General features: G+C 40.5%; 1 protein-coding gene across 3 annotated transcripts in view; it reads left to right on the top strand.

Moving 5' to 3' along the window:
• The window catches only part of MOB3A (MOB kinase activator 3A), a 37,784-nt gene extending 21,025 nt beyond the window's left edge, over positions 1-16,759 (top strand). For all 3 annotated transcript variants that reach the window (XM_036734691.1, XM_036734682.1, XM_036734699.1), the window contains exons 3-4: positions 10,770-10,972; positions 14,320-16,759. In XM_036734691.1, the coding sequence (XP_036590586.1) occupies positions 10,770-10,972; positions 14,320-14,349 (233 nt within the window). In that variant the 3' untranslated portion in view covers positions 14,350-16,759. The remainder of the gene's footprint in view (positions 1-10,769; positions 10,973-14,319) is intronic.
• Positions 16,760-22,436: the final 5,677 nt, after the last annotated feature.

Genomic DNA, 22,436 nt, shown 5'->3' with positions numbered 1-22,436 from the left:
CTAAGGTTCCTAAAACTCTAGATGTGGAACATTGGCCTAGTCCCTGAGGAACTTAGAATTAAGGCTGGGAGGCTTCAAAGCACTTAAAAGTTAAAGAACAGTACAAGCCGGCAGTTTCGGAAACATCCCAAGGCATTTGTGATTCACTGTTCAATTGTTTCTGTACCAGTGGTATAGAAAAACTATTGTAGAGGAAGGTGGGAGAGTGAGGGGAGCTGGTAATGCACCATAGCTTTGTTTTGAATGGACAGGGAGAGTCAGGATGGTCAGAAAGGAATGGCCAGAATTTTTAAAGGCAGTGGAAAAAATTCTGGGTTTAGAACCTGCTAGCTTAATACCTTTGTGACCTTAAGTTACTTAATCCCTTTGACCTCAGTTTCCATATCTACAAAATGACAGGTTTTAGACTAGATGGCTTCTGTGGTTCCTTCCAGCTCTAAATCTGTGAAACCACATGATAAAAGACATGGAAGCAAGAAAGCAGGAGGAATGTTCGCAGAAAATTTTGCAGAGCAAAGTGTTCATGTAGGACTGCTTGTGGTGTGTGATAAGATTAGAAAGACGGAGACATTATTGTAGCAGACTTCTAATTCCAGGCTGAGCAATTTGGACTTTATCCTGAAGGCACTAGGGCAGCAGTTGAGGTTTTTGAGCAGAGAAAAGCATGATGAAAATGTTTTTTGAAAAAATCTGATTAAGCTGTATAGAGAAACACATATCATTAGTATATATCATTAGTATATATCTCTGGCTGTCATTTAATCTTAGTTCTCTAATCTATGAAGTGAAGGAAATAATACTTGTACTTCCTACCTCACTGGTTTGTTGTGAGGAAAGTACTTCATTTGCAAGCCTTAGAGCACTGTATAAATGTAAGTTGTTATTATTATTAATTATCTTTATACCTAGATAACTGCAAACACACCAATACATCAAGGATCTGTAATTTCTTCCATGTAGAAAGTCTCTCTACTCGTGTAAATTATAGTCATTTTTTTTCACTTAGCTAAGACTTATAGTGGCCTGAGACTCAGAGAGCTTAAATCTCTTGCCCAGAATCACACAGTCAAGTGAGATTGGAGCCCAGGTCTTCTGTACTCCAAACCCAGTATTCAGTTGGCTATGCCACACTGCCTCTTTACACAGAGACACGAAGATGGGTATAATGGTGTAACCGAAAAGAAATCAAGGTATAATCTGACATTCTCTATTTGCTGTGTGACTTTGGGAAAATTATTGCTGATCTCTGGGCTCAGTATCCTCACTTGTGAAGTGAAAAGCCAAACTATATGATTTCTTAGGTCCCCTCTTCTCTGTGATTCTATGATAGATGTAAATGTGATTTTAGAAAGGTCAGTTCTTACCCTCTCTGATTCCTGCATCAGTAAAATGAAGGTATTGCATTTGGTTTCTAAGATCCCTTCTAGCTCCAACCTAAAAACATTTGTGTATAGATATGCATAGGCCCCCCTCAAATGAGCTTGTAGTTATTTTGTATGTACTTAGATATGTGTATATATACATTGTCTCCCTAGTAGATCATAAGCTCGTTGAGAGTAGAGACTGTTTAATTTTTGGTTTTTCATTACAAGCCCCTAGCACGGAGCCAGGCACATGGCAGCAACTTCAGTGCTTATTGATTGACACATCTACCTATCTGTATGAATAGTCCTCTTCCGTGGCTTCATCCTGGCAGGGAGGTGACTGTGGGTTCTCAAAAGCTACCTCAGCACAGTGTGGAGCTTAACAGATTCTTCTAGCCTGGAATGGCTTTGAGTATAGTCCAGTGAAAGACTGTCATCTGACAACTAACTTATGTTTGAAGAGCTTTATTACCAGAAGTTTGGCCATGGGATGGTGAACTTTTTCTGCCATTTCAATTCCTAAAGGCCTGGAAGAGGTTGGGGTCTACCTCAAGGGAAGGAGTGCCCAAACCCATAAAATCATCAAGTAATAATAATAATATTAACAACAAAAATAGGTGAATATATAAGCTTGAAGTTTGTAAAGCATTTTACATAACATTATTTCAAGTCTGATATCCTTAATTTGTTCATGGAAAAAGGCTTAAAGACTGCTGAGGTGAAGTCAAGGAGTGCCTTTTGTTGTCCAGTCCGTAAATGATGGAAATTTTAGGTTTTGGCAGGAGAGCCATGTGATGGCACTGTTTGGAGGGTAGAAGTGAGACTTTACAGGAGGCCAGTCCCTAGGAATGGAAATGAAAATGTTCATGTTTTGAGATTTAGACCCATCTTTTCGTATCTGTGGGTCTGTCTACCAGGGATGTCATGACTTTGAATCATGCAGATCAGAAGATCAGAGGATTAAGACCTGAAGGGGACCTTAGAGATAACCTCGTCCAACCCCTTTATTTTACGGATGAGGAAACTAAGGCCCAGAGAAGGGAAATGACTTGCCCAAGGAGGCAAAGCCAGGTCTTCTGACTCCAAATCTAGAAAGACAAGGTTGCATCACGTTACCAGTGATGATTTGCATGCTAGAAGCGAAGTAAAAGACATCATCAGTGCATAAATGACCAGGGAAAGGAATTAAGCCAGTCTTATAGTGAGACTGGGGGACAGTGGATATAAATGGCATTATATTTCATGGTATTCACAAAATGTCAAAAGAGCCAGAGGAAGACATCCTCCTTACATTGAGTATATCCTTTATTTAAGATTCATGAAAAAACATGGATGACAATCACATAGATTGAGTCTCTTTAGATTGGTGGTGAGAATACCCCAGTAACTATACAGATGAGATTATGGATCTACCGATAATCACAAATATTAATAGAACATTTTGATATTTCAAAAACCACTGCTAATGGTTATGAAGTCCTGAATAAAACAAAACAAAAACTGAAGGCCATAGACTCACTGGTAGTTTTATCATTTCTACCCAATGTACGTGATTTAGAAGAGAGTGACAGATTTGAAAAGTGAGTGAGTGGCTAAGAAGATTGTGTCAGAATGGAACTAGGGCTTGAATATTGCAATAATGGGCTCTTACAAGGCATAGACTGCATTTAACATATTTGTGTGGAGTCTTCAGAATCTAACCTAGAGACTTTATTTTTTTAATTAGATTTTTTATTTTTAGTTTACAACACTTAGTTCTACATCTTCTTGAGTTTCAAATTTTCTTCCCTTCCCTTCCCCCTACCCCCCAAAACCGCATGCAGTCTGATATAGATTCTGCATAAACCTTTGCATTAAACTTATTTACACAATAGTCAAGTTGCAAAGAAGAATTGTGACCAGTTGAATGAATCATGCAAGAGAAGAAACAAAACGGAAAAAAAAAAAAAGAGCCTCAGTCTGCATTCAGACTCCACAATTCTTTCTCTGGACGTAGCTAGCTCTCTCCATCATGAGTCTTTTGGAGCTGTGTTTGAGCTTTATATTGCTGAGGAGAGCCAAGTCTATCAAAGTTAGTCATCACAGAATCAATATGTCCGTGGTTGTGTATAATGTTCTCCTGATTCTGCTTCTCTGACTCAGCATCATATCATGTAGGTCTTTCCATGTTATCATGAAGTCCGTATGTTCCCCATTTCTTATAGCACCATAGTATTCCATTACATTCATATATCACAACTTGTTTAGCCATTCCCCAATTGATGGGCATCCCCTTGATTTCCATTTCTTTGCCACCACAAAAAGAGCTGCTATAAATATTTTTGTACATACAGGTCTTTTTCCCTCTTGTGTGATCTCTTTGGCGTATAACCCTAGGAGTTGTATTGATGAGTCAAAGGGTATGCACATTTTTATAGCCCTTTGGGCATAGTTCCAAATTGCTCTCCAAAATGGCTGGATCTGTTCACAATTCTACCAACAATGTATTAATGTTCCAATTTTTCCACATCCTCTCCAGCATTTATCATTTTCCTGTTTTGTCACATTAGCCAATCTGACAGGAGAGATGTGGTACCTAAGAGTTGTTTTGATTTGCATTTCTCTAATCAATAATGATTTAGAGCATTTTTTCATATGCCCATAGATATCTTTAATTTCTTCCTCTGAAAACTGCCTGTTCATATCCTTTGTCCATTTCTCAATTGGGGAATGGCTTTTATTCTCATAAATTTGGATCAGTTCCCTGTATATTTTAGATATGAGGTGGTTGTAAAAATTTTCTCCCAATTTTCTGCTTCCCTCCTAATTTGTTTCATTGGCTTTGTTTAAACAAAAACTTTTCATTTTAACATAATCAAAATTATCCATTTTGCATTTTGTAATGCTCTCTATCTCTTGTTGGGTCATGAATTCTTCCCTTTCCCATAGATCTGATAGGTAAACTATTCCCTGATCTCCCAAATTGCTTATAGTATCAGCCTTTATTCCTAAATCATGAATCCATTTTGACTTTATTTTGGTATATGGTGTAAGATATTGGTCTGTGTCCAGTTTCTGCTGTACCATTTTCCAATTTTTCCAGCAGTTTTTGTGGAATAGTGAATTCTTAGCCCAGAAGTTGGATTCTTTGGGTTTATCAAAGAGTAGATTGCTATAGTCGTTGACTTCTGCATCTTGTGTACCTAACCTATTCCACTGATCTACCACTCTGTTTCTTAATCAGTACCAGGTAGTTTTGATGACTACTGCTCTATAGTACAGTTTAATATCTGGTTTGGCTAGGCCACCTTCCCTAGCATTTCTTTTCATTAGTTCCCTTGATTTTCTGGACCTTTTGTTCTTCCAGATGAATTTTGTTATTATTTTATCCAACTCTGGAAAATAATTTTTTGGTAGTTCAATTGGTATGGCACTGAATAAGTAAATTAATTTAGGTGAAATTGTCATTTTTATTATATTAGCTTGGCCTAACCATGAGCAACTGATGTTATTCCATTTATTTAGATCTGACTTTATCTGTGTGAGAAGTGTTTTGTAATTGTGTTCATATAGGCCCTGGGTTTGTCTTGGAAGGTAGACTTCCAAATATTTTATAGTGTCTACAGTAACTTTAAATGGAATTTCTCTTCCTATCTCTTGCTATTGGGCTTTGTTAGTAACGTATAGGAATGCCAAGGATTTATGTGGGTTTATTTTATATCCTGCAACTTTGCTAAAGTTGTTTATTATTTCAAGAAGTTTTTTACTTGAATCTCTAGGATTCTCTAAGTAAATCGTCATATCATCTGCAAAAAGTGATTATTTAGTTTCTTCTTTGCCTATTCTAATTCCTTCAATTTCTTTTTCTTCTCTTAATGCTACAGCTAACATTTCTAGTACCAAATTGAATAATAAGGGTAGTAATGGACATCCTTGTTTCACCCCAGATCTTATTTGGAATGCATCTAGATTATCCCCATTACATTGCTTATGGTTTTAGGTAGATGCTGTTTGTAATTTTAAGGAAGACTCATTTATTCCTATGCTTTTTAGTGTTTTTAATAGGAATTAACCTAGAGACTTTAAACTGAAAGGGAAAGGAGATGGGAAAAATTGCCCAAGTAAATCACAGGGGTGGTCTTTTAGTTTTATGGTATTTACATTCATTGTGTATGTTTCAAGCTCCCTCCCATTCTGTCATGTCCTGAGGTCCCTCCGATCAAGAGCAGCAAGTACAACGTAGAAAGAGTAGAAGTGGGGAAGAACAGTACTTTATAGTAGATGATATCCAGGAATAATGCTTATGACTTCATATTTCTATATACAGAATGCACAATGTGTAGCTAGTAGGGTGATCTGTTGCAAGGAGAGAACTTTGACCTTATAGGAATTACAGTGTGGGACTTGTGACTGGAAGATGGCTTTGGAGGAATATTTAGAAGAGATTAAAAAAAAGGGGAGTAGCATTAAATATTAAGATAGACTCATGTGAGGTAATTTAAGAACCTGATTGGAGAAACATGAAGACCATTTGGGTGAAAATCAGCTGAAGAAAAAGAGAAAGCTATTGCCATGGGAATCTAATATGGACCACATGGGCAGAAGGAAGAGGTAGATCAGAAGGTCGACAAGGGCAGAACTTGGGACAAGTGGGTGGGAGTTGAAAAGATGTGTAAAGTTAGGCTCCATATAGGAAAAGCTTCCTAACTAGAAAAGCTAGAATGGGCTGCCAGTGCCTGAGGGGTGGGTAGAGAAGATTACCTCTTGAGGGAGGTCTTCAGGAAGAGTCTAGGTACCCAGTTAGGTTGTTCGGGTTTAGGTTGGACTAGATCGCATGCAGGAGAAAGGAAAGTGAGAGTGCCACTGTAGTTTGCCTGGTCAGACCATATATGGAATACTGTGTTTCCTTTTGGACCCCACATTTTAGACACACATTAACAGGTGCCAGTGCCATGTTCCAAGCTCTTCTCTGGCCTGGGCAAATAGAGTTTCATAGAAGTTTCTTGAATTGGATTGCAAAGATGAGATAAGTGAGGGTGACATTAACATATTAACAGGACATGGTTGCAACAAGTTGAATAGAAGCGGAGTTTCCCAACATAAAAGAAAATTTCTCAGACTCCGTCAAGTTTGCTTTATTTAGCTTAGCCCACCCATAGTCTTCCGTGGTCATGTCAAGTTCTCGAGAACCACTGCAAATAAGATGCCAAAAATCCTGATTCAACAACACATTTAGATTTGAGGTAGGGAGAAACTTGGTAATAATGAAAGCGCTCCAGGAGTGGAGTCAGCCATAAGAGGTGGATGAGTTTCCCCTTTCTGCCCACTTTGAGGGTATATGATAAAGGGGATTGTTGGACTAGATTATGGGGCCCCTTCCAGCTGTGAGATTTTGTGATTCTGCCTCAAGGCAATAGAACACATTGCCACAAAGACATAGTATTGTCGTGATGGAGGAATTTAGCCACCTGCATATCTGCCAGAAGAACAGCTGAGAAGTGTGTGGTTTGCTGTAAGCTAGAGAAAGTGGGAATGAGCACTGTGTCAGACCTAATTCAGATACATAGGATTCAACCAGTTGCTAAAGTAAAGACCATGTCACTCCCCTGATGAAGAAGCTTTAGTGGGCTTTTTCTTGTCTCTTTCTTGTGGAAACCCTGGTTGCTCCGTTCAAGGTTCAGTTTAACTTCCATCTCCTATTAGAACCCTTTCCTGTCTCCTCCAGTTAGTATTACCCCTTTCCACCACCAAATTAAGCTTGTATATTGTGTGTGTGTATTTATTCTGTTTGCTTATTGATGAAAAATTTGTTTCTTCCAAATAGCATATAAGTTTGTGAGCAAGGATAGTTTTGTTTATTTCTGTGTATTCCCTGTGCCTTGCACATAGACTTATCAGATATTGCTTATTGGATTGGATTATATAGTAAACTATATACTTTGTCATTAAGATTTAAAAAAAATTTTAATCTCTCTGATCATGTTTCCTGTATCAGAGAATTAAAGGACTGGAAAAGAGCTTTATAAATTATCTAATCTATTTCAAACAAGTCTATATTTAAATAAATCCTGACGAATATCTGTATCTAAATAAAGGATCTCCAGAGAAAGATTTTCCACAGCCCCTCTGGTAGCCTATTGCAATATTCAACAACTCTCCCAGCCAAGAAATTCTTCTTCTAATCTAAATCTTTCATAATGTTATTTTTTCTTATTCTATTTTGGGTAGCTATGGAGAGCATTTACTTTGGTCACTGTTCCTCATAAGACTCATTTAGATTGCCACTCAGCTTCTTCAAGTTAAATGATACCTGTTCCTTGTCACAAGTCCTCAGATGTTCTTGATTAACCCTTCAGTCGGTTCTCTGGACTTTTCTCTAACCTCAGTTCAGTGCCAGTGCTGTAACAGAACTGGCAGCTCCACCAAGCATCACTACCACCTGGTTGAATGCTCTTAGGTGAAGCGCTTCGCTGCTCAGTGTTTCAGTTGGAAAGGAAGTTGAAGCCTCTAAATTGAAATCAATAAAAAGATGTAGTTGGGTTTGGTAGAGTCAGAAGACCTGAGGCCAGCTGTAGCTATGCTACTCATTCCCTGTGTGACCTTTGCAAGTCATCTAAACTCTCTAGGTTTCCATTTTACAAAATGGAGGCACTCCACTTAGATGATATCCAAGGGCCTTTTCAGCTCCAAATCTGTGTTCCTGTCTTACATGCTTCCGAGAATTGTGAAAATTAAATGAGATAACTTGTGTGAAAATGTTCTTGTAGGTTGACAGGTGCTATATAAACTGAAGATTGAAAGAAATAATGTACACAAAAGTACTTTGAGGAGTGTGAAGCAATAGGTCTCTCATAAAATAGAATGGTGGAATAAGAAGGACATTCATAGGTTATTTAGTCTAACATCCTTATTTTACCAAGGAGGAAACTAAGGTGGCCCAAAGAGGGCAGTGACTTGCTCACGGTCACATGTTAGTGGCAGAACCAGCACGATATCCTGTTCTTGATGCCCCTTCTATGTCTCTTTGTCTCAAAATGCACTGCAGTCTTTCTAGGCTTGCTGCTATCATTAGTATTATTGAGGTACTGTACTTAACTGGAAGACAGTAAAAGCTGAGAGCTACGTATATATAGCAGTCTTTCAAGAGGCTATGCTACTATATGTGTAAACAGACCGAATTCCATTACAGTTATTGCTAGTTCATTTAAAATAGTTATTTGACAAAATTATTGTGAAGGCCCAGGTGGTAACTTGCCCAAAAAAATTTAGATAATCTTCTAAAGATCATTGTATTAAATTTAGATTTTTTTTCTATTTTGAAGTTAAATACCAAAAAAGAACATTTTCCACACACACAGCAGAATGCAAAAAGAGGATTCTCTATACCAACTGTGAATCTCCGTTTCTTACTACTTGCCTTTTTTGTTGTTTGTTTTTATTTTACAGTAATTTTTTTAATTCATAAACTGCCTCATTACATTTCCATCCCCCTCCCCCAATTGAGAAAGGAAAAAAAACCAAAATTCGTGTTACAAACATTTCTAGTCAAGCAAAACAAATGTCTTCATTGGCTGTCTCAAAAAAAAGTCACATCATGTAGTCTTGAATCTTTTACTTCCCTTTCAGGAATAACATGTTTCTTTGAGCCCTCTGGAATTATGATTGTCATTATAATAATCAGAGTTCTTAAGTCTTTCAGAGTTGTTTGTCTTTACAATATTGTTGTATAAATCATTCTAGTTCTGCTCACTTCACTCTGTATCAGTTCATACAAGTCTTCCTAGGTTTCTCTGAAACCATCCTCTCATCATTTCTTATAACACAATAGTATTCCATCACATTTATATATCATACCTTGTTCAGCCATTCCCCAGTTGATAGGTACCCCATCAGATTCCCATTCTTTACCACCTCAAAAAGAGTGATTAATATTTTTTATATCCTTAGTAGTTTGTTTTGCTTAGTACTAATGCTTCCCTTAATCTACCCACACTCTAAATCCCATTTGTCCCTTCTCTCCTTTTCCCTCTTGTTTCCCTGTTGTAGTAATATATTTCTGTATCCAACTCTGTGTGTGTGTGTGTGTGTGTGTGTGTGTGTAGGTAGTATATGTATTCTCTCCTTTGTTCAGTTCGGATAAGAATGAGAATCTCAAATTCCTCTCCTTTTCCATTCTTCTTTTAGGGACATCTAGATAGAACTACTGCAAACCTTTTGTCTAATTAGACTCGCTCTGGGACCCCTGATGATGATAGAATTCTGAGGGGACACATATATCAGCTCTCCGTATTGGAATGTAAACAGTTTATCCTGTTTAGGGTCTTATGATTTTTCATTCACGTTTACTTTTTTGTGTTTCTCTTGACTCTAGTTTATATGCAGCTCTGGTCTTTTCATCAGGAATGTTTGGAAGTCCTCAATTTCATTGAAGATCCATTTTTCCCCTTGTAGGATTATACTCTGTTTTGCTGGGTAAATTATTCTTGGCTACAAGCCTGTATCCTTTGTCTTCTGGAATATTATATTTCGGAGTCTCCACTCCTTTACAGAAGTGGCTGCTAAGTTGTGTGATTTTGACTGTGGCTCCTCAGTCCTTGGATTCTTTCTTTCTGACTGCTTATAGTATTTTTACTTTGACCTGAAAGCTCTGGATTTTGGCAGTAATGTTGCTAGGAGTAGATAGAATAGATAGAGGGAGATTTTCTAAGCCCTCAGGCTTCTGGCTGACAGCTTGTGAAATTCTGTGGTGGAAGTCATGATTCATTGCAGTTTCTTATTGGGTTTCTTGATCATTATTTGGTTCATAGTTTTGCAGGATTAAGTATTCAGGCAGCCATCTTGACCTGGAGTCTTATCCTGTTATATTTACCCATTGAGGGCAGTGTTGCAGAGATACAGAATCTCAATTTTTCTCAGTAATTTTTTAAATAATAACATTTTTGCAGCACTTTTAAAGTTCTTTCCTCACAACTCTATGAGTGCAACGGGGCCATGATTATATATATAAGGAAACAGCCCTAGAGAGGATAATGACCTGCCTGCTGTCACACAGCTAGTGAGTTACAGTTACAGCTGTTATTTGAACCTGTTCTCTTGACTCCCGTGTCCATCATACCTTCTACTCTACCACATGAACTGCAGTAATTAACTTAGTCCCATAATTAACTCCACAAGTTTCTCCTAAAGCAAAAACCACACCAGAAGTTAAAAACAACATCTATTTTGATTAAAAATTAAACCTTTATATAATTTTTAAATTTTTGAACTAGAACATTGAAATATATTATCCTGTCAATTGACTAGTGAATGTGTGTTGTTGGTTTAGAAAAGATTAGTAGGCTTTCACTCTCACTAGTCATCTAGAGCACAAGATAAGAGATTTTTGGAAAAATGTGGTCCTTCTCATTGTTGGTCCTTCTCTTTTAGGTACTCCATTCCCCAAGAACTTTCTGCAGGTGGTAAAGAAGATCCTGTCCAGGCTTTTCCGAGTTTTCGTTCACGTTTACATCCACCACTTTGACCGAATCACTCAGATGGGCTCTGAGGCTCATGTGAACACCTGCTACAAGCATTTCTACTATTTTGTGAAAGAGTTTAACCTGATAGACACCAAAGAGTTAGAACCACTGGTGAGTAGAGGCAGAGCCATGGGGACAGGGGAGGGGAAGAGGGTAACAAATAGTGACTCGCTTTGTATCCTTCTAGCTGTCCTTACCACCTCAAGAGGATTAATGCTTCAGGGAAGGCTTGGATTAGGTGACTGGCAGAGTCTCTCCATGGCTCTGGGAAGTTGAGATGACCAGCTTCAGTGTGAAGGGCTATTACCAGAAGATGGTTCTTGTTTCTGGCACTTAGCAGCTGAAGCAGGAATCCACAGCCCAGAAGACCAAGTATCACAAAGTCATATTAATAAAACAGCTTAGTCAGCTAACTTCCAAAACTGCCAACTCTTGAGTAATATAGGAACCACATTTTCAGGTACTAGCAGCAATGTCTGTTTTGCCTTAAATGGAAAGAAAGTGCCCTTTATTGACAGAGGCAATTCTTTCTTTGCTAAGGCTTGGTTGATAACCAGTAGCTCTTGAGGCACTGGAGTGGGAATGGGATGAGGCTGGGAAGAGGACAAGTGCTGTCTGCAAGGAAAGTCACACAGGTGTCAGTGAGTGCGACCTGTTAGATCTGGAAGGGCCATGGCTCTCTCAGTTCATATTCATATCTGATATGGAGATTGTCCTCATCCTCAGAACACCTTTTTACTTAAAACATAAAAAAACTTATGCCCTTCCAATTGAACGTATACAATTCAACAGACCTTAAACATCTACTATTTTCATGGCATTGTACTATATTTTGGCAATGCAGTGGTGAAAAAGACAGTTCTTGTCTTCATAGTGCTGATACTCTATTGGAGAGGGTAGAAGGGAGCTGGGACAAATATATAAATAAATATAAACCAAGTTAGCTAATGGTTAAGTGTATAAGAGATATCATAAATTAGAGATAGGAAAACCAGTAAGGTCGTGGACTAGGTAGTGGTAGTGTGGCAGTGTGAAGGAGGGGACAGATGCAAAAGATACCGCCCTGATAGATTTCACAGAATCTAATGTCTAAATGTTTGTAAAAGATGATAAAAAAGGAAAAGTCAAAGGTAACTGTGAGATTTCAAGTCTGATAACTGGAAGAATATCAACAAAAATAAGAAAGTTAGAGAAAGGGCTGGTTTTAGAGAGAAGGAGAATGAGTTTCAAGCTCATTGATTTTGAGGAGTGGTAGTGATGTCTGGCTGGAAAGATCTGCTAGGCAGTTGGAACTGTGGACCTGGGGCCTAGAGGGAAGTCGAGTGGTAGATCTGTGCACATCATTGAGGTTTAACGAGGAATGAAAATACTAGGAGACTGCAGGGTGAGAAGTCTCAGGCATGCTCTGTAGGGCACATGGAAGGGGCTCAGAGAAGAAAAGGAAAAAGTAGTGGAACACAGGAATGATCAGAGAACTACAGGGAGAGGCAGGAGTAGTGTACAGGAGAAAAGGGAGGGGAAACGTCTTGAGAAAGGAGGAGGAGTGGTCAGTCATTTAAATGTCTGTTCAGGGTGCTGGAGATACACATGTGAAGAGTCAGGTGTTACCAATATTAAGAGTACGAGAATCAAGATAAGGCTACTGGGTCAGGTGACTGGGAGGCCCTGGTGACTTTGCCCAGAGCAGCCCAGTACATTAAGGAGGATGGAAGCTGCACTGCAGGAGGCTAAGAAGTGAGTGAGTGGTGAGGCTGTGCAGCAAGTGGGAAGGACAGTTCTGGTGGCAAAAAGGGGATCGTGGTGTGAGAGGGTAGCAGGGCCCAGTCAGGCTTCTTTTAGGATGGTCAAGGACGGTCCTAAGAGAGCCCATTCACCTTTATTCCTGACTCTTGCAACAAATAGCTGGAGGTTGAGACAGACAAACCCAATTGACTTCTTTTGAATTCTCTTCTCCTTCTAAGGAGAAGGCATCTCCTTCTAAGTGTTCTGTATTTTTAGTTCTTATTATTTTTAATAAATCCCTCCACCAAAGTCTGCTGCGGTGCTTTATTGTGGCGTGGCCTGTACTCCAAGGTTCTGCCTGTAAAGTACAAGCTCTGGGAGGCTCTGATTAGCATTTAATTTAACATGTCAAACAACCAAGGGAGAAAAACAATATTCATAGGACTGAATGAAAATGCAGCTTAGATTATGGCCCAAATTTCTCTTAATGCAGAAGCTGCAGGACAGAGGGTGAAGTAGGGCAATAACCCTAGTCTGAAAGAACCAAAAATATCATCCCAGACAAGCAGAGAAGGTATCACTTATAGCTGGGGTGGGCAGGAGGGTCAGGAAAGACTTGAAAGAAGGGAAGATGGAGATATGGGTGAGATTCTGTTCTAGGCCTAGGATTAGAACTGTATAAAAGTGGGACAGGACAATAACTATATAACCTCTGCATTGGCATGAAGGGTAGATTGGAAAGGGAAGAGACTAGAGGCAGAGAGAGCAGTTAGGAAATTTACTTAATCTAATAGGGGATAATGGAGCCAGGGCTGTGGTAGCATGAGTGGAAATGGGAGAAAGCTCTTTGGAGATGGAATAGAATACCAGTATGGGTCTTCGTGCATTCATCAGGCATTTGTAACGTGCCTGCTCTGAACTGAGAGAGAGAGAGAAAGAAAAGTAAGTGTGGTTGCCATTCTGAAGGGGCTTACCACAGTCTGATTGGGGAGAGAAGACATGAGCACCAATTGCTGTAATGCAAAATTGCACATGAAGGGTCCATCAGGCAAGGAAGAGGGAACACTATTTCATACTTTGGGCAGGTTAACAGGACAGAATACCTATTGGACAGGGTAAGATTATAGACTGAATGATTGAAAGGGACCTTCAACTCGTCTGTAGTAAAGAAATTGAAGTCCAGGAAAACTGAGTGCCTTACTTAGGTCATTCAGGTAGCAAGAGGCAGAGCAAGGACTTGAACTCAGATCCTCTGGCTCCAGACAAAGCACCCTTTGCAGTGCACTGTGTGTCAAGTGAAGTAAACTGCGTAAGGTTGTCAACCATGGCCAGAACCAAGGATTAAGTGGGCCAGGGCTGAGCTGGCCTGTATATCTTGGGTGAAAGAGAGCTCCCCTTAAGCTTTCCTATTTCCTTCAGGTCTTTGTATCCAGATGGAAGGGAAAATGATCTAGGTGGGATCATAGGATGGAAAGTTGGAATTAGTTACCAATGTCCTGCCCTCTACCCTAAGTAATGGAGGACCATGATACTGGTAAAGTTCTTTTAGCACCTCTGTGAAATGCTGGAATTTACTGGATGTTTGTTACTTTAGGGCCTTTTGTTTTTCAGGAGCCTAAAAGTAAATTTACAGTTGGCATCTACAATAGAACTTTGGTCTGGGTCTTAACTCTTACAATTTTTCTGATTTCTATAATTCACTCTTTTATTTGGGTTGGGGGGCTTGTTTTTGACAGAAGGAAATGACCTCTCGAATGTGCCACTGAAAATGGGGTCATCTCTCAGGACTGCTGAAACCCACCTTTCTGCACCCAAGGAGACGCCATCTAGAAACCAGAGACTCTGATACACACATTAAAAAAAATCTCTATTTTTTTAAACAAGAACATCTCCAGTGAAAATTCCTTATATCGTTTCCTGAGCACTGTGACATTATAGTCATCTTTTTAAAGATGCTTCGTATAGCTGAAGATTATTTTTGTTTTGTTTTTGGAATTGATTTCTAGAGGGCAGCCTGCTAAAGTGGGAAGTGCACTGACTAGTCAGATGTGCCTCTGCCACCTGGAAGCTGTGTGACCTTGGGCGAGTTGCTTCATCTCTCTAGGCCTCAGCTTCTTCATCTGTAAAATTAAGAGGGTTGGATTAGAAGACCTCTCTCTTCCTTCTCTAAGATTCCATAATTTTATGATAGTAATTTTGCTTCCAGCTCTTAGAAATCTATGATTCTCAGCGAATGGAAAAACCCACTTTGTCCTGAAACCACTTACTTTTGCCAGGAGGCAAAAGAGTTTTGTCAGCAAAGCCACCTGACACTTCATCATTTCATCTGTGGCACCAGAGACTTGGTGCTGTAGCCTTATCAGCCCGTACCTGCCTTGGAAGCGCATTGGCTGCCTTCTCCTGGATGCACTGTGTTGCCGATCCCCCAGATGCGTGAGGGGAAAGATTTTTGATTTGCTCTTGAGAGCCAGATGGAGAACTTTCTGCAGAACGAAGGAGGAAAAGCAGAGTGAGAGAGTTTATTGAATCCTAGTTATTAGTAAGAGCCCCTTAGTCTCACAAGTAGCCACCGGTTTTACCTCTAGTTTTATTTTTTAACATAAGGTACGACTAGCACACAGACTGCACTCTTCTGTCATCTTTATTTTAACCCAGATTCTCCTCTCGCTAGCCTCCCAGGCTAGTCAAGATGTGCGTTTGGTTGAAACCCAACTCCTTATTTCTTCAGAACCAGGGTTTCCCAAATCAGTTTAGCCACAGAACTATTTTGGCTAAAAAGTGTTTTATTGAACCTTTAAATTCCTGTCCAGGGAATCACTAGGATAAAGGAAGTTGGAGAAATTTTGGAGTAAAATAGAAGACATTAAATCTATTTTCATAATGGAAAATTGCTGTTCATAATTAGCATTTTAATAATGCACCATTTCATATTTAACATTTTAGCGATGATATCACTAGCATCAGTTTTCTCATGAAATCCTTATTCACCTGATGTGAAATGCCTGGGTCCCACAGAACACAGTTTGGGAGACAGAGACCTTGAATAATAAGCCCCAACACATCACCAAGTATTTCTTCTGAGTTGGAGATTGAGTTTTTGTAGAGATCCATTTACCTCAGACTGAGGTATAAGGAACAATCCCTTATAACTGGTGAACCCTAAAGGATCTCACCTTTCCATTGTCAAGGAAGCTGAGCTAATCTTCTCTCACATACATCTTTTTAGTTGAGGACTTGAATTTTGTTTTTGACATGTTTTGCTTACATTTTAGCTGTTTTGAGTTCAGCTTTCTTATGATGTGGGAGAATCATTGACAGACCTTTGGTTGATAAGAATTATTCTTTGAAATATAGGTCACCAAAGCCAGTGGACCAATTCCCTTTGTAAATCCTTCTGGTCCTGGGGAGTTTTTCTTAGGGAAATGCCTTCATAGGACAGTATGAACTGTGTAAGTAACCTCATGTGACTTTGCCCAAGTGACCAAAAGAAGCCTCATCCTTTTCTTCGGTACTCTGGAGCTAATCATTTAACTGCTGAAAATTTCCCCTACCCTTGGATCATTCCTGGAATCACTACTATTAGGTTTTTCAAACTTTTTTGGTTGTGTCTCTTTTGATGATTCTGAATTTCTGATGATCATGTTTGAATTTGGTATTGCCAACAAATCATTCCCTGTTAGTGCACAGCTACATTTACTGTAGACCTTCTCTGCTGAGATAACAAGCTTGTTGAGATTGGCTGAGATCCATCCACTGTCCTGTCTGTTAGACCACCCATCTTCAACACTCCTGGTGCAAAGAACCAAAACTCAAGCCCTTTCTAACCATGTCAAACATTTCCTAAAATTTATAGAGGTTATATCAAGTAAATTTTTAAAAAAATGTTTTTGTGTTAGCAATGACCAAGCTACCACAGGCTTCTCTCTTGTGTGTTTGACAATTCAGGAGCAGGGCAGCACCTGGAGGTAGCTTAGAATGAGCCCAACACATTCTCTTCCACTGCTTGCTGAATAAGAGGGGAAACTGGAGAAGTACAAATCCCTGTGGAATTCTGCCTTTGCTGGATGGACTCTGTCACTTAGAGTTGTTTGAAACATTCCCTTCCCCTCTACCATATACCACTATCGTTCTTGGAAATGGACATAAAAATAAATTATGCTGTATTTGTCTAAGTCATATGGTCTATCACTTGTTACACTTTCCTACATAGAAAAAGGATATTTGGTGGTTTGCAGGAGGGATGTACTGTACTTTTTAGCAGGGACTGGAGTGCAGGCAGTATTAGAAGTGCTACATCTCCTTTCTTGGCTCATTTTTCTCTGGAGCTGTCTCAGGAATTCCTAAACAAGACCATTAGTATCACTTGCTTTTTTTAGACTGTTGAGTAAGGCTGAGCAGATTGAGGTAGTGGAAATAGCAATAGCTTACATTTAGGTAATACTTGCAAATTTGCAAAGTATTTTGTGTACCTTCACTCATTCGAGCCTCACAGCAACACCACGAGGCAGATCCTGTGAGGCTTTATCTTCATTTTGCACAAACTCAGAAAGGGTCAGTGACTTGTAACGTGGTCTTATGGCTCACAAGTGTTAGGGGTGAAATTGGATAGATTTTCTGGACTTGCTGAGAGGTAGCATGCTATAGTGGATACAGATGACCCTGGACTTGGAGTCAGGAAACTCTGGGGTCAAGTCCTGTTGCAGACACTATGTGTGACCCTGGGCAAGTCAGCTTGATCTCTCTGCCTCAGTTTCCTGATGTGTAAAAATAGGGTAGTTAGACTACGTCCCTATAGAGTTCTAAATCTCTGATATTGTGACTCAGAATTCAGCCCTCTGTTCACTGCAGACCAAGTCAAGCAACTTACGGTCCAGCTGTGTGACCTTGGGCAAGTCCCACTCATCCTCCCTGAGATGCTTCAGAACTCTAAAGTGTTATAATTCTGATCGAAGAACAGCTCTTTATTGCTCAGGAATTTGCCCTTTTCCACTTTTGGTTGTAAATTTTAGACAGGATGTACAGTTACTGGAAGAGACCTTAGAAGTGATGTAGTTCAAACCTCTCATTTTACATATAAGGAAACTGAGGCACAGAGAGGTAAAGTGAATCATGAAAGCTACACAGATGGTAAATGGCAGAGCTGGGCCTCGGATTAAATCCAGGGCTCTTTCAACTGCCGTGTGTTTTGACTACATCATCAACTTTTCCATTAATTAGAATTTTGTAATTCAAAAGTTCCAGGAACAAACAAGGAAAACTATTTTCTGGACTCAAATCTTATCAACAAGGAGGCACTGGTTACTAGGGTGGGAATAATGGGAAATTTCGAAAGTGACTATTTCATCCTGGAATGTGTGATAGAGAAGAGGAAAACCAGCCTAGTGCAACATGCACCTGAGATTCTAGAAAACCAATATAGTTCAACAACCATATTTCGGAATTTAGAGAAAAGGATAAGGGGCGGGGGGGTCTCATGGGCCTATATAAGAAGGTAGCCCAGAAGGGATGGAAAGCTTCCAGGAATAAAATTGTGAGGACAGTTCTAGCGCGAAAGAAAAGAGAGAGTTGTCTAAAGAAACTAAATGCCAATGCACGGGGAAACCAACCAGCTTAGATTTGTAAAAGACGAGGACAGTAAGTAAAAATAATCGTAATGGCCTTAAAAACAACAATACTGGGGAAAACAGAATCAAAGAAGGGATAAGAGCAGTGTTCCAGGTGGATGGAACGGTGATGAAGGATGACTCTTCATCTCTTGTTTCTGTTTGCCAAGAAGAGTGATCTTTGGATCTGAAAAGACAGAACAAAACTCACTAGTAATGAATGAGTGATGTCTGAGGTGAACAAGATGATTTCTGAGCTCCCGACAGGCCATGGAGAAGTGGAGAGGTGCCAAGCATTAGGAAAAGTGAACAGATTCTATCAACTGGCAGCCAGGGAGCCTGGTTTCTATTTATGATTCGTTTATAAATATCTAGAAAGGGAAATGGCAGTCAGACTCCCGGGATGTCTTCATCGAGCACACATCATGCCATGCTAACTTTATATTTTGGACAGGCTATATGTAATAGTGTCTCATACTCTCTAGGCCTTTACAGTTTGAAAAAGCAGTTTACATTCTCTTGCTTCATCCTTACTTCATCCTCACCCTGTGGAAACAGTCTCAGAGGTTCAGGATCACAATGTCGAAGGGGAGATTTGAACTTCAGACTCCCTTATTCCAACTATTCCATGGTGTCTTTCAGTGTATGTATTTTAACTTAGCCATGCCCAACTCTTCTGTGACCCCATTTGGGGTTTTCTTGCCAAAGATACTGGAGTGGTTTGCCGTTTCTTTCCCCGGCTCATTTTACAGATGAGGAAACTGAGGCAAGCAGGATCAAGTGACTTGCCCAGGGTCACACAGGTGGATTTGACTCCAGGCCCCACACTGTATCACCTAGCTGGGTTTTAGCATTTGACAGTCTTATGCTATTCTTGTGGATAATGACAATGATAGCTAGTATTTCTATAGCACTTTAAGGTTTACCAAGTACTTTCCTTATATTACCTGATTTGATCCTCAAAACAACCCTGTGAGGTAGGTGCTATCATAGCCATTTTACAAATGAAGAAACAGGCTGAGTGAGGCAAGATTGGAATTCAACTCTTCCTGACTCCAAATCTAGCACCACAGCACCTCCTGGCTGCCTTAAACAAGACACAAAGGGTTGAGTGCTGTCAACAGTGCCTCTTAAACTGCGGATCTCAACCCCATGCGGGGTTTGGAAAAAATTTGGCAACATTAAAAGGTTTCTGAACACACAGCAAGCAAAACTGAATTCCAAATCAGACCGAGGTGTTTCTGGAAGCGCTTGGCTCCTGTTGCGTCATACGACTTCACTGCAGCCTTGTTCTGAACACAAAGCATGAGCACTTTACACGGTGCCTGCCCTCAGACCACACAATGCCAACTCAGGCTGCCTCCACTTGAAATGGGGTCGCCTACAGGAAAAAGTTTAAGAAGCCTTGAGCTAGACAATGTACAGTGAAAAGAATCAACAACTAAGATTGAATGGTGAGAGCGTAGCTATTTTTGGCTCCATATGCACTCAGGGTGTGATTTCCAGTGGGGTCTCTCAGGCACCGGTGCTGTTGAACTGTTCTCAGTGATTTGGATAAAGACATAGCTGGTGGGCTTGGCAGATGTTCAGGTGACCCAGAGCTGGGAGGGAGACCCAACCTAAAGTACTGACATACTGGATTTAAAAGGCAGCAGCAGGCCACCATGGTGGTGCCAAACTCAATTAGAGGCAAATCCCTCTGGGCAGTATGTTGACTTAGAAAACCTCAAACTAACATCTAACTTGTGTTTTTATTTATCTTGTTAAACATTTCCCAATTACATTTTAATCTGGTTTGGGCAACACTTGGGAGTTTCATGGGCCCTGCCATGGACTTGACACCTTTGGGCTAGAAGGTCGGACTGAATGTAACAAAATAAAATTGAGTAGGTACAGAGGCAGCCTTGGATTCCAAACAACAACCTCCCACGTACCAGGTGAGAGAAGCATTGGCTAGATGACTCTCTGCAAAAGGTCCATATGTGTCAGCAGTGTAAAATGACAACCCCAAAAGCTAATGCAATTAGGCTTTGTTACAAAAGGAGGCTAGGACTAGGGAGGTGATGATGCAGATGTGCTCAGGAGTCCTGTGTTCAATTCAGGGCCCCATGTTTTAGGGAGCACATGGCCAAAGGATGACTACCAGGGTAGTGAAGGGCCTTCTGAACATTGGTTGACAAACAACCTGAAGAGAAGACACAGTGAGAGGGACATGATTGCTGGCTGAGGAAGAGGCATCAGACTTGTTTTGCTTGGCCCCAGATTGTAGAGGTAGTGGGTGGAACTTAGGATTGACGTCAGGAACAACTTCCTTAAATTGAAGAGCTATCTCAAGGTGGAATGGCCAGCCTCTGGAGGGGTGCCTGTAGAGGCTGAACGATGTCTTATTGGGTACGGCATGGGAGGGAGGGGTAATTTAGGTATGGGTTGGACTAAATGGTTTCCTTTTTGATCCTGAGATTCTCTGATTCTGTAGCAGGAAGGAAACCTGCCTAGGTCCCCCATTATGACTTTGTTTATTGGTGGTTAATGTTTCTTCAGAGCTAAGTCTGTTCCCCTCCCATTTGCCCTGGGCAGTGTCCTATTGAAAGCTGTTGAGTACTGGCAACTTCTGGCCCCTAGGGGGTGCCACGTGTCTACGTTGAGTGAAGACTTCATGATTGTGATATGCAGAATTCACAAGTTTAATTTTCCCTCCCCAAAATTCATACGGGTCAGAAATTCCTTCTGAAAAAGCTACCTTAGCCTCTGAAGTTAATTAGTTTTGAAGGCACAATTTAGACTAGATTAACCACAGCCACTTCCAAGGTTAGATTTTTTTTTTCTTTTTAAGGATTTACGAGGCCAGGAGCCTTGATGATTTTCAGGAGATCTTTGATTTATGAAGCACCGTGTGTGGGGAGAGGTTGCTTTGGGCTCCTTAACTGGGACCATTCTAGGATCAAAGAATGTTGAGAGCATAGCCACCCACAGGTGTCTTCTACCTGCCACCTCCTTCTCCATCTTCACCTGTCCTCCTAAGTCTTGAGTCCTACAACTTTCTCTCAAGTTGATTATGTCACTTTTGTCAGTGATCCATGAACTCCCCAGTTGCCTTCCAGGTTTGGGTTTTTTTAATAAGTAACATTTGTGAATCCCAAGGTCAGTGGAATACAAGTGCCAGCAGTTTCTACCACACTGGAAAGGTTTTGAGTATAGTGCTGACTCCAGGCTGTTTGCTGGGTGAGAGTCAGCCTGGCCTAGTGCGGAAATGCTAGGGGGGTGGCTTTTTTTTTTTAAACCACAGCAGCCTTTGAAAAGGTTATGGCAGGAATGGTTTGGGATCTGTACCATTCAAGAAGTACTCCGAATACAAGGGTACAGCTCTCTTGAGGGGTCAATGTGAGGAACCTTGACCTAACCTTAACATAGCCAGAGGAAAACAGCCAAGGAACCTGGAAACCATCCCCTTCAAGGGGTAGAGGCAGAGTGGAATGGTCAAGCTCCAGTCACCAAACTGCCTTGTGACCTTTGACCAAGAGGAAGAAGGAGAACTGGCCCTAGAGTCTAAGGACAGGAAACCCCTCCTTTTTCTCTTAGGTGACCTTGAGCAAGTCGCCAAACCCGGGACCTCCGAGTCCTCATGTTGTAAAGTGAGGGAGTCTCTGGACCAGATGGCTTTTGAGGTTCCTTCCAGCCCTAGGTACATGAGGCCTCTGCAGGGTCTCACCTTTTTTCTCTACACACTCTGTAAGATGCCTTCTTATAAGCATCTGTTCAGTTGTTTTTCAGTCATATCTGTCTCTTCCTGACCACATGTGGCAAAGATACCAGAGGGGTTTGTTGTCTCCTTCTCCGGATCATTTTACAGAGGAGGAAACTGAGGCAAACAGGGCGATGTGCCCAGGCAGGATTTGAACTCAGGGAGATGAGCCTACCTGGCATGGAAGGCTTGGATGGGGCTCAAACTTTGCTGAGATAATATTTGTAAAAGGCACTTAGCACAGTGTCTGGCACATAACAGATGTTATAGAAATGCTTATTCCCTTCCCCTTCCCCCTACCCCAGAGAATCTGTAGTGACCTTTTAGTCACTTCACTCGTCACATATTTAGTTTTCTGGGTACATATTATTTCTCCTCAATAGAATGTAATATCCTTGAGGGCAGGGGCTGTTTCCTCTTTGCCAATAGAAGGCATTGAATAAATACTTGGTGAATAATTGATCAAATGGCATTTCAGGGTAGTTGAGGCTCTGAGCTTTCTATCCCA

Source organism: Trichosurus vulpecula, chromosome 1, assembly GCF_011100635.1.
Source record: "Trichosurus vulpecula isolate mTriVul1 chromosome 1, mTriVul1.pri, whole genome shotgun sequence".
NCBI classification, from domain to species: domain Eukaryota; kingdom Metazoa; phylum Chordata; class Mammalia; order Diprotodontia; family Phalangeridae; genus Trichosurus; species Trichosurus vulpecula.
Note: the sequence above shows the minus strand (reverse complement) of the source record. Positions and strands in the feature narration are given on the sequence as shown.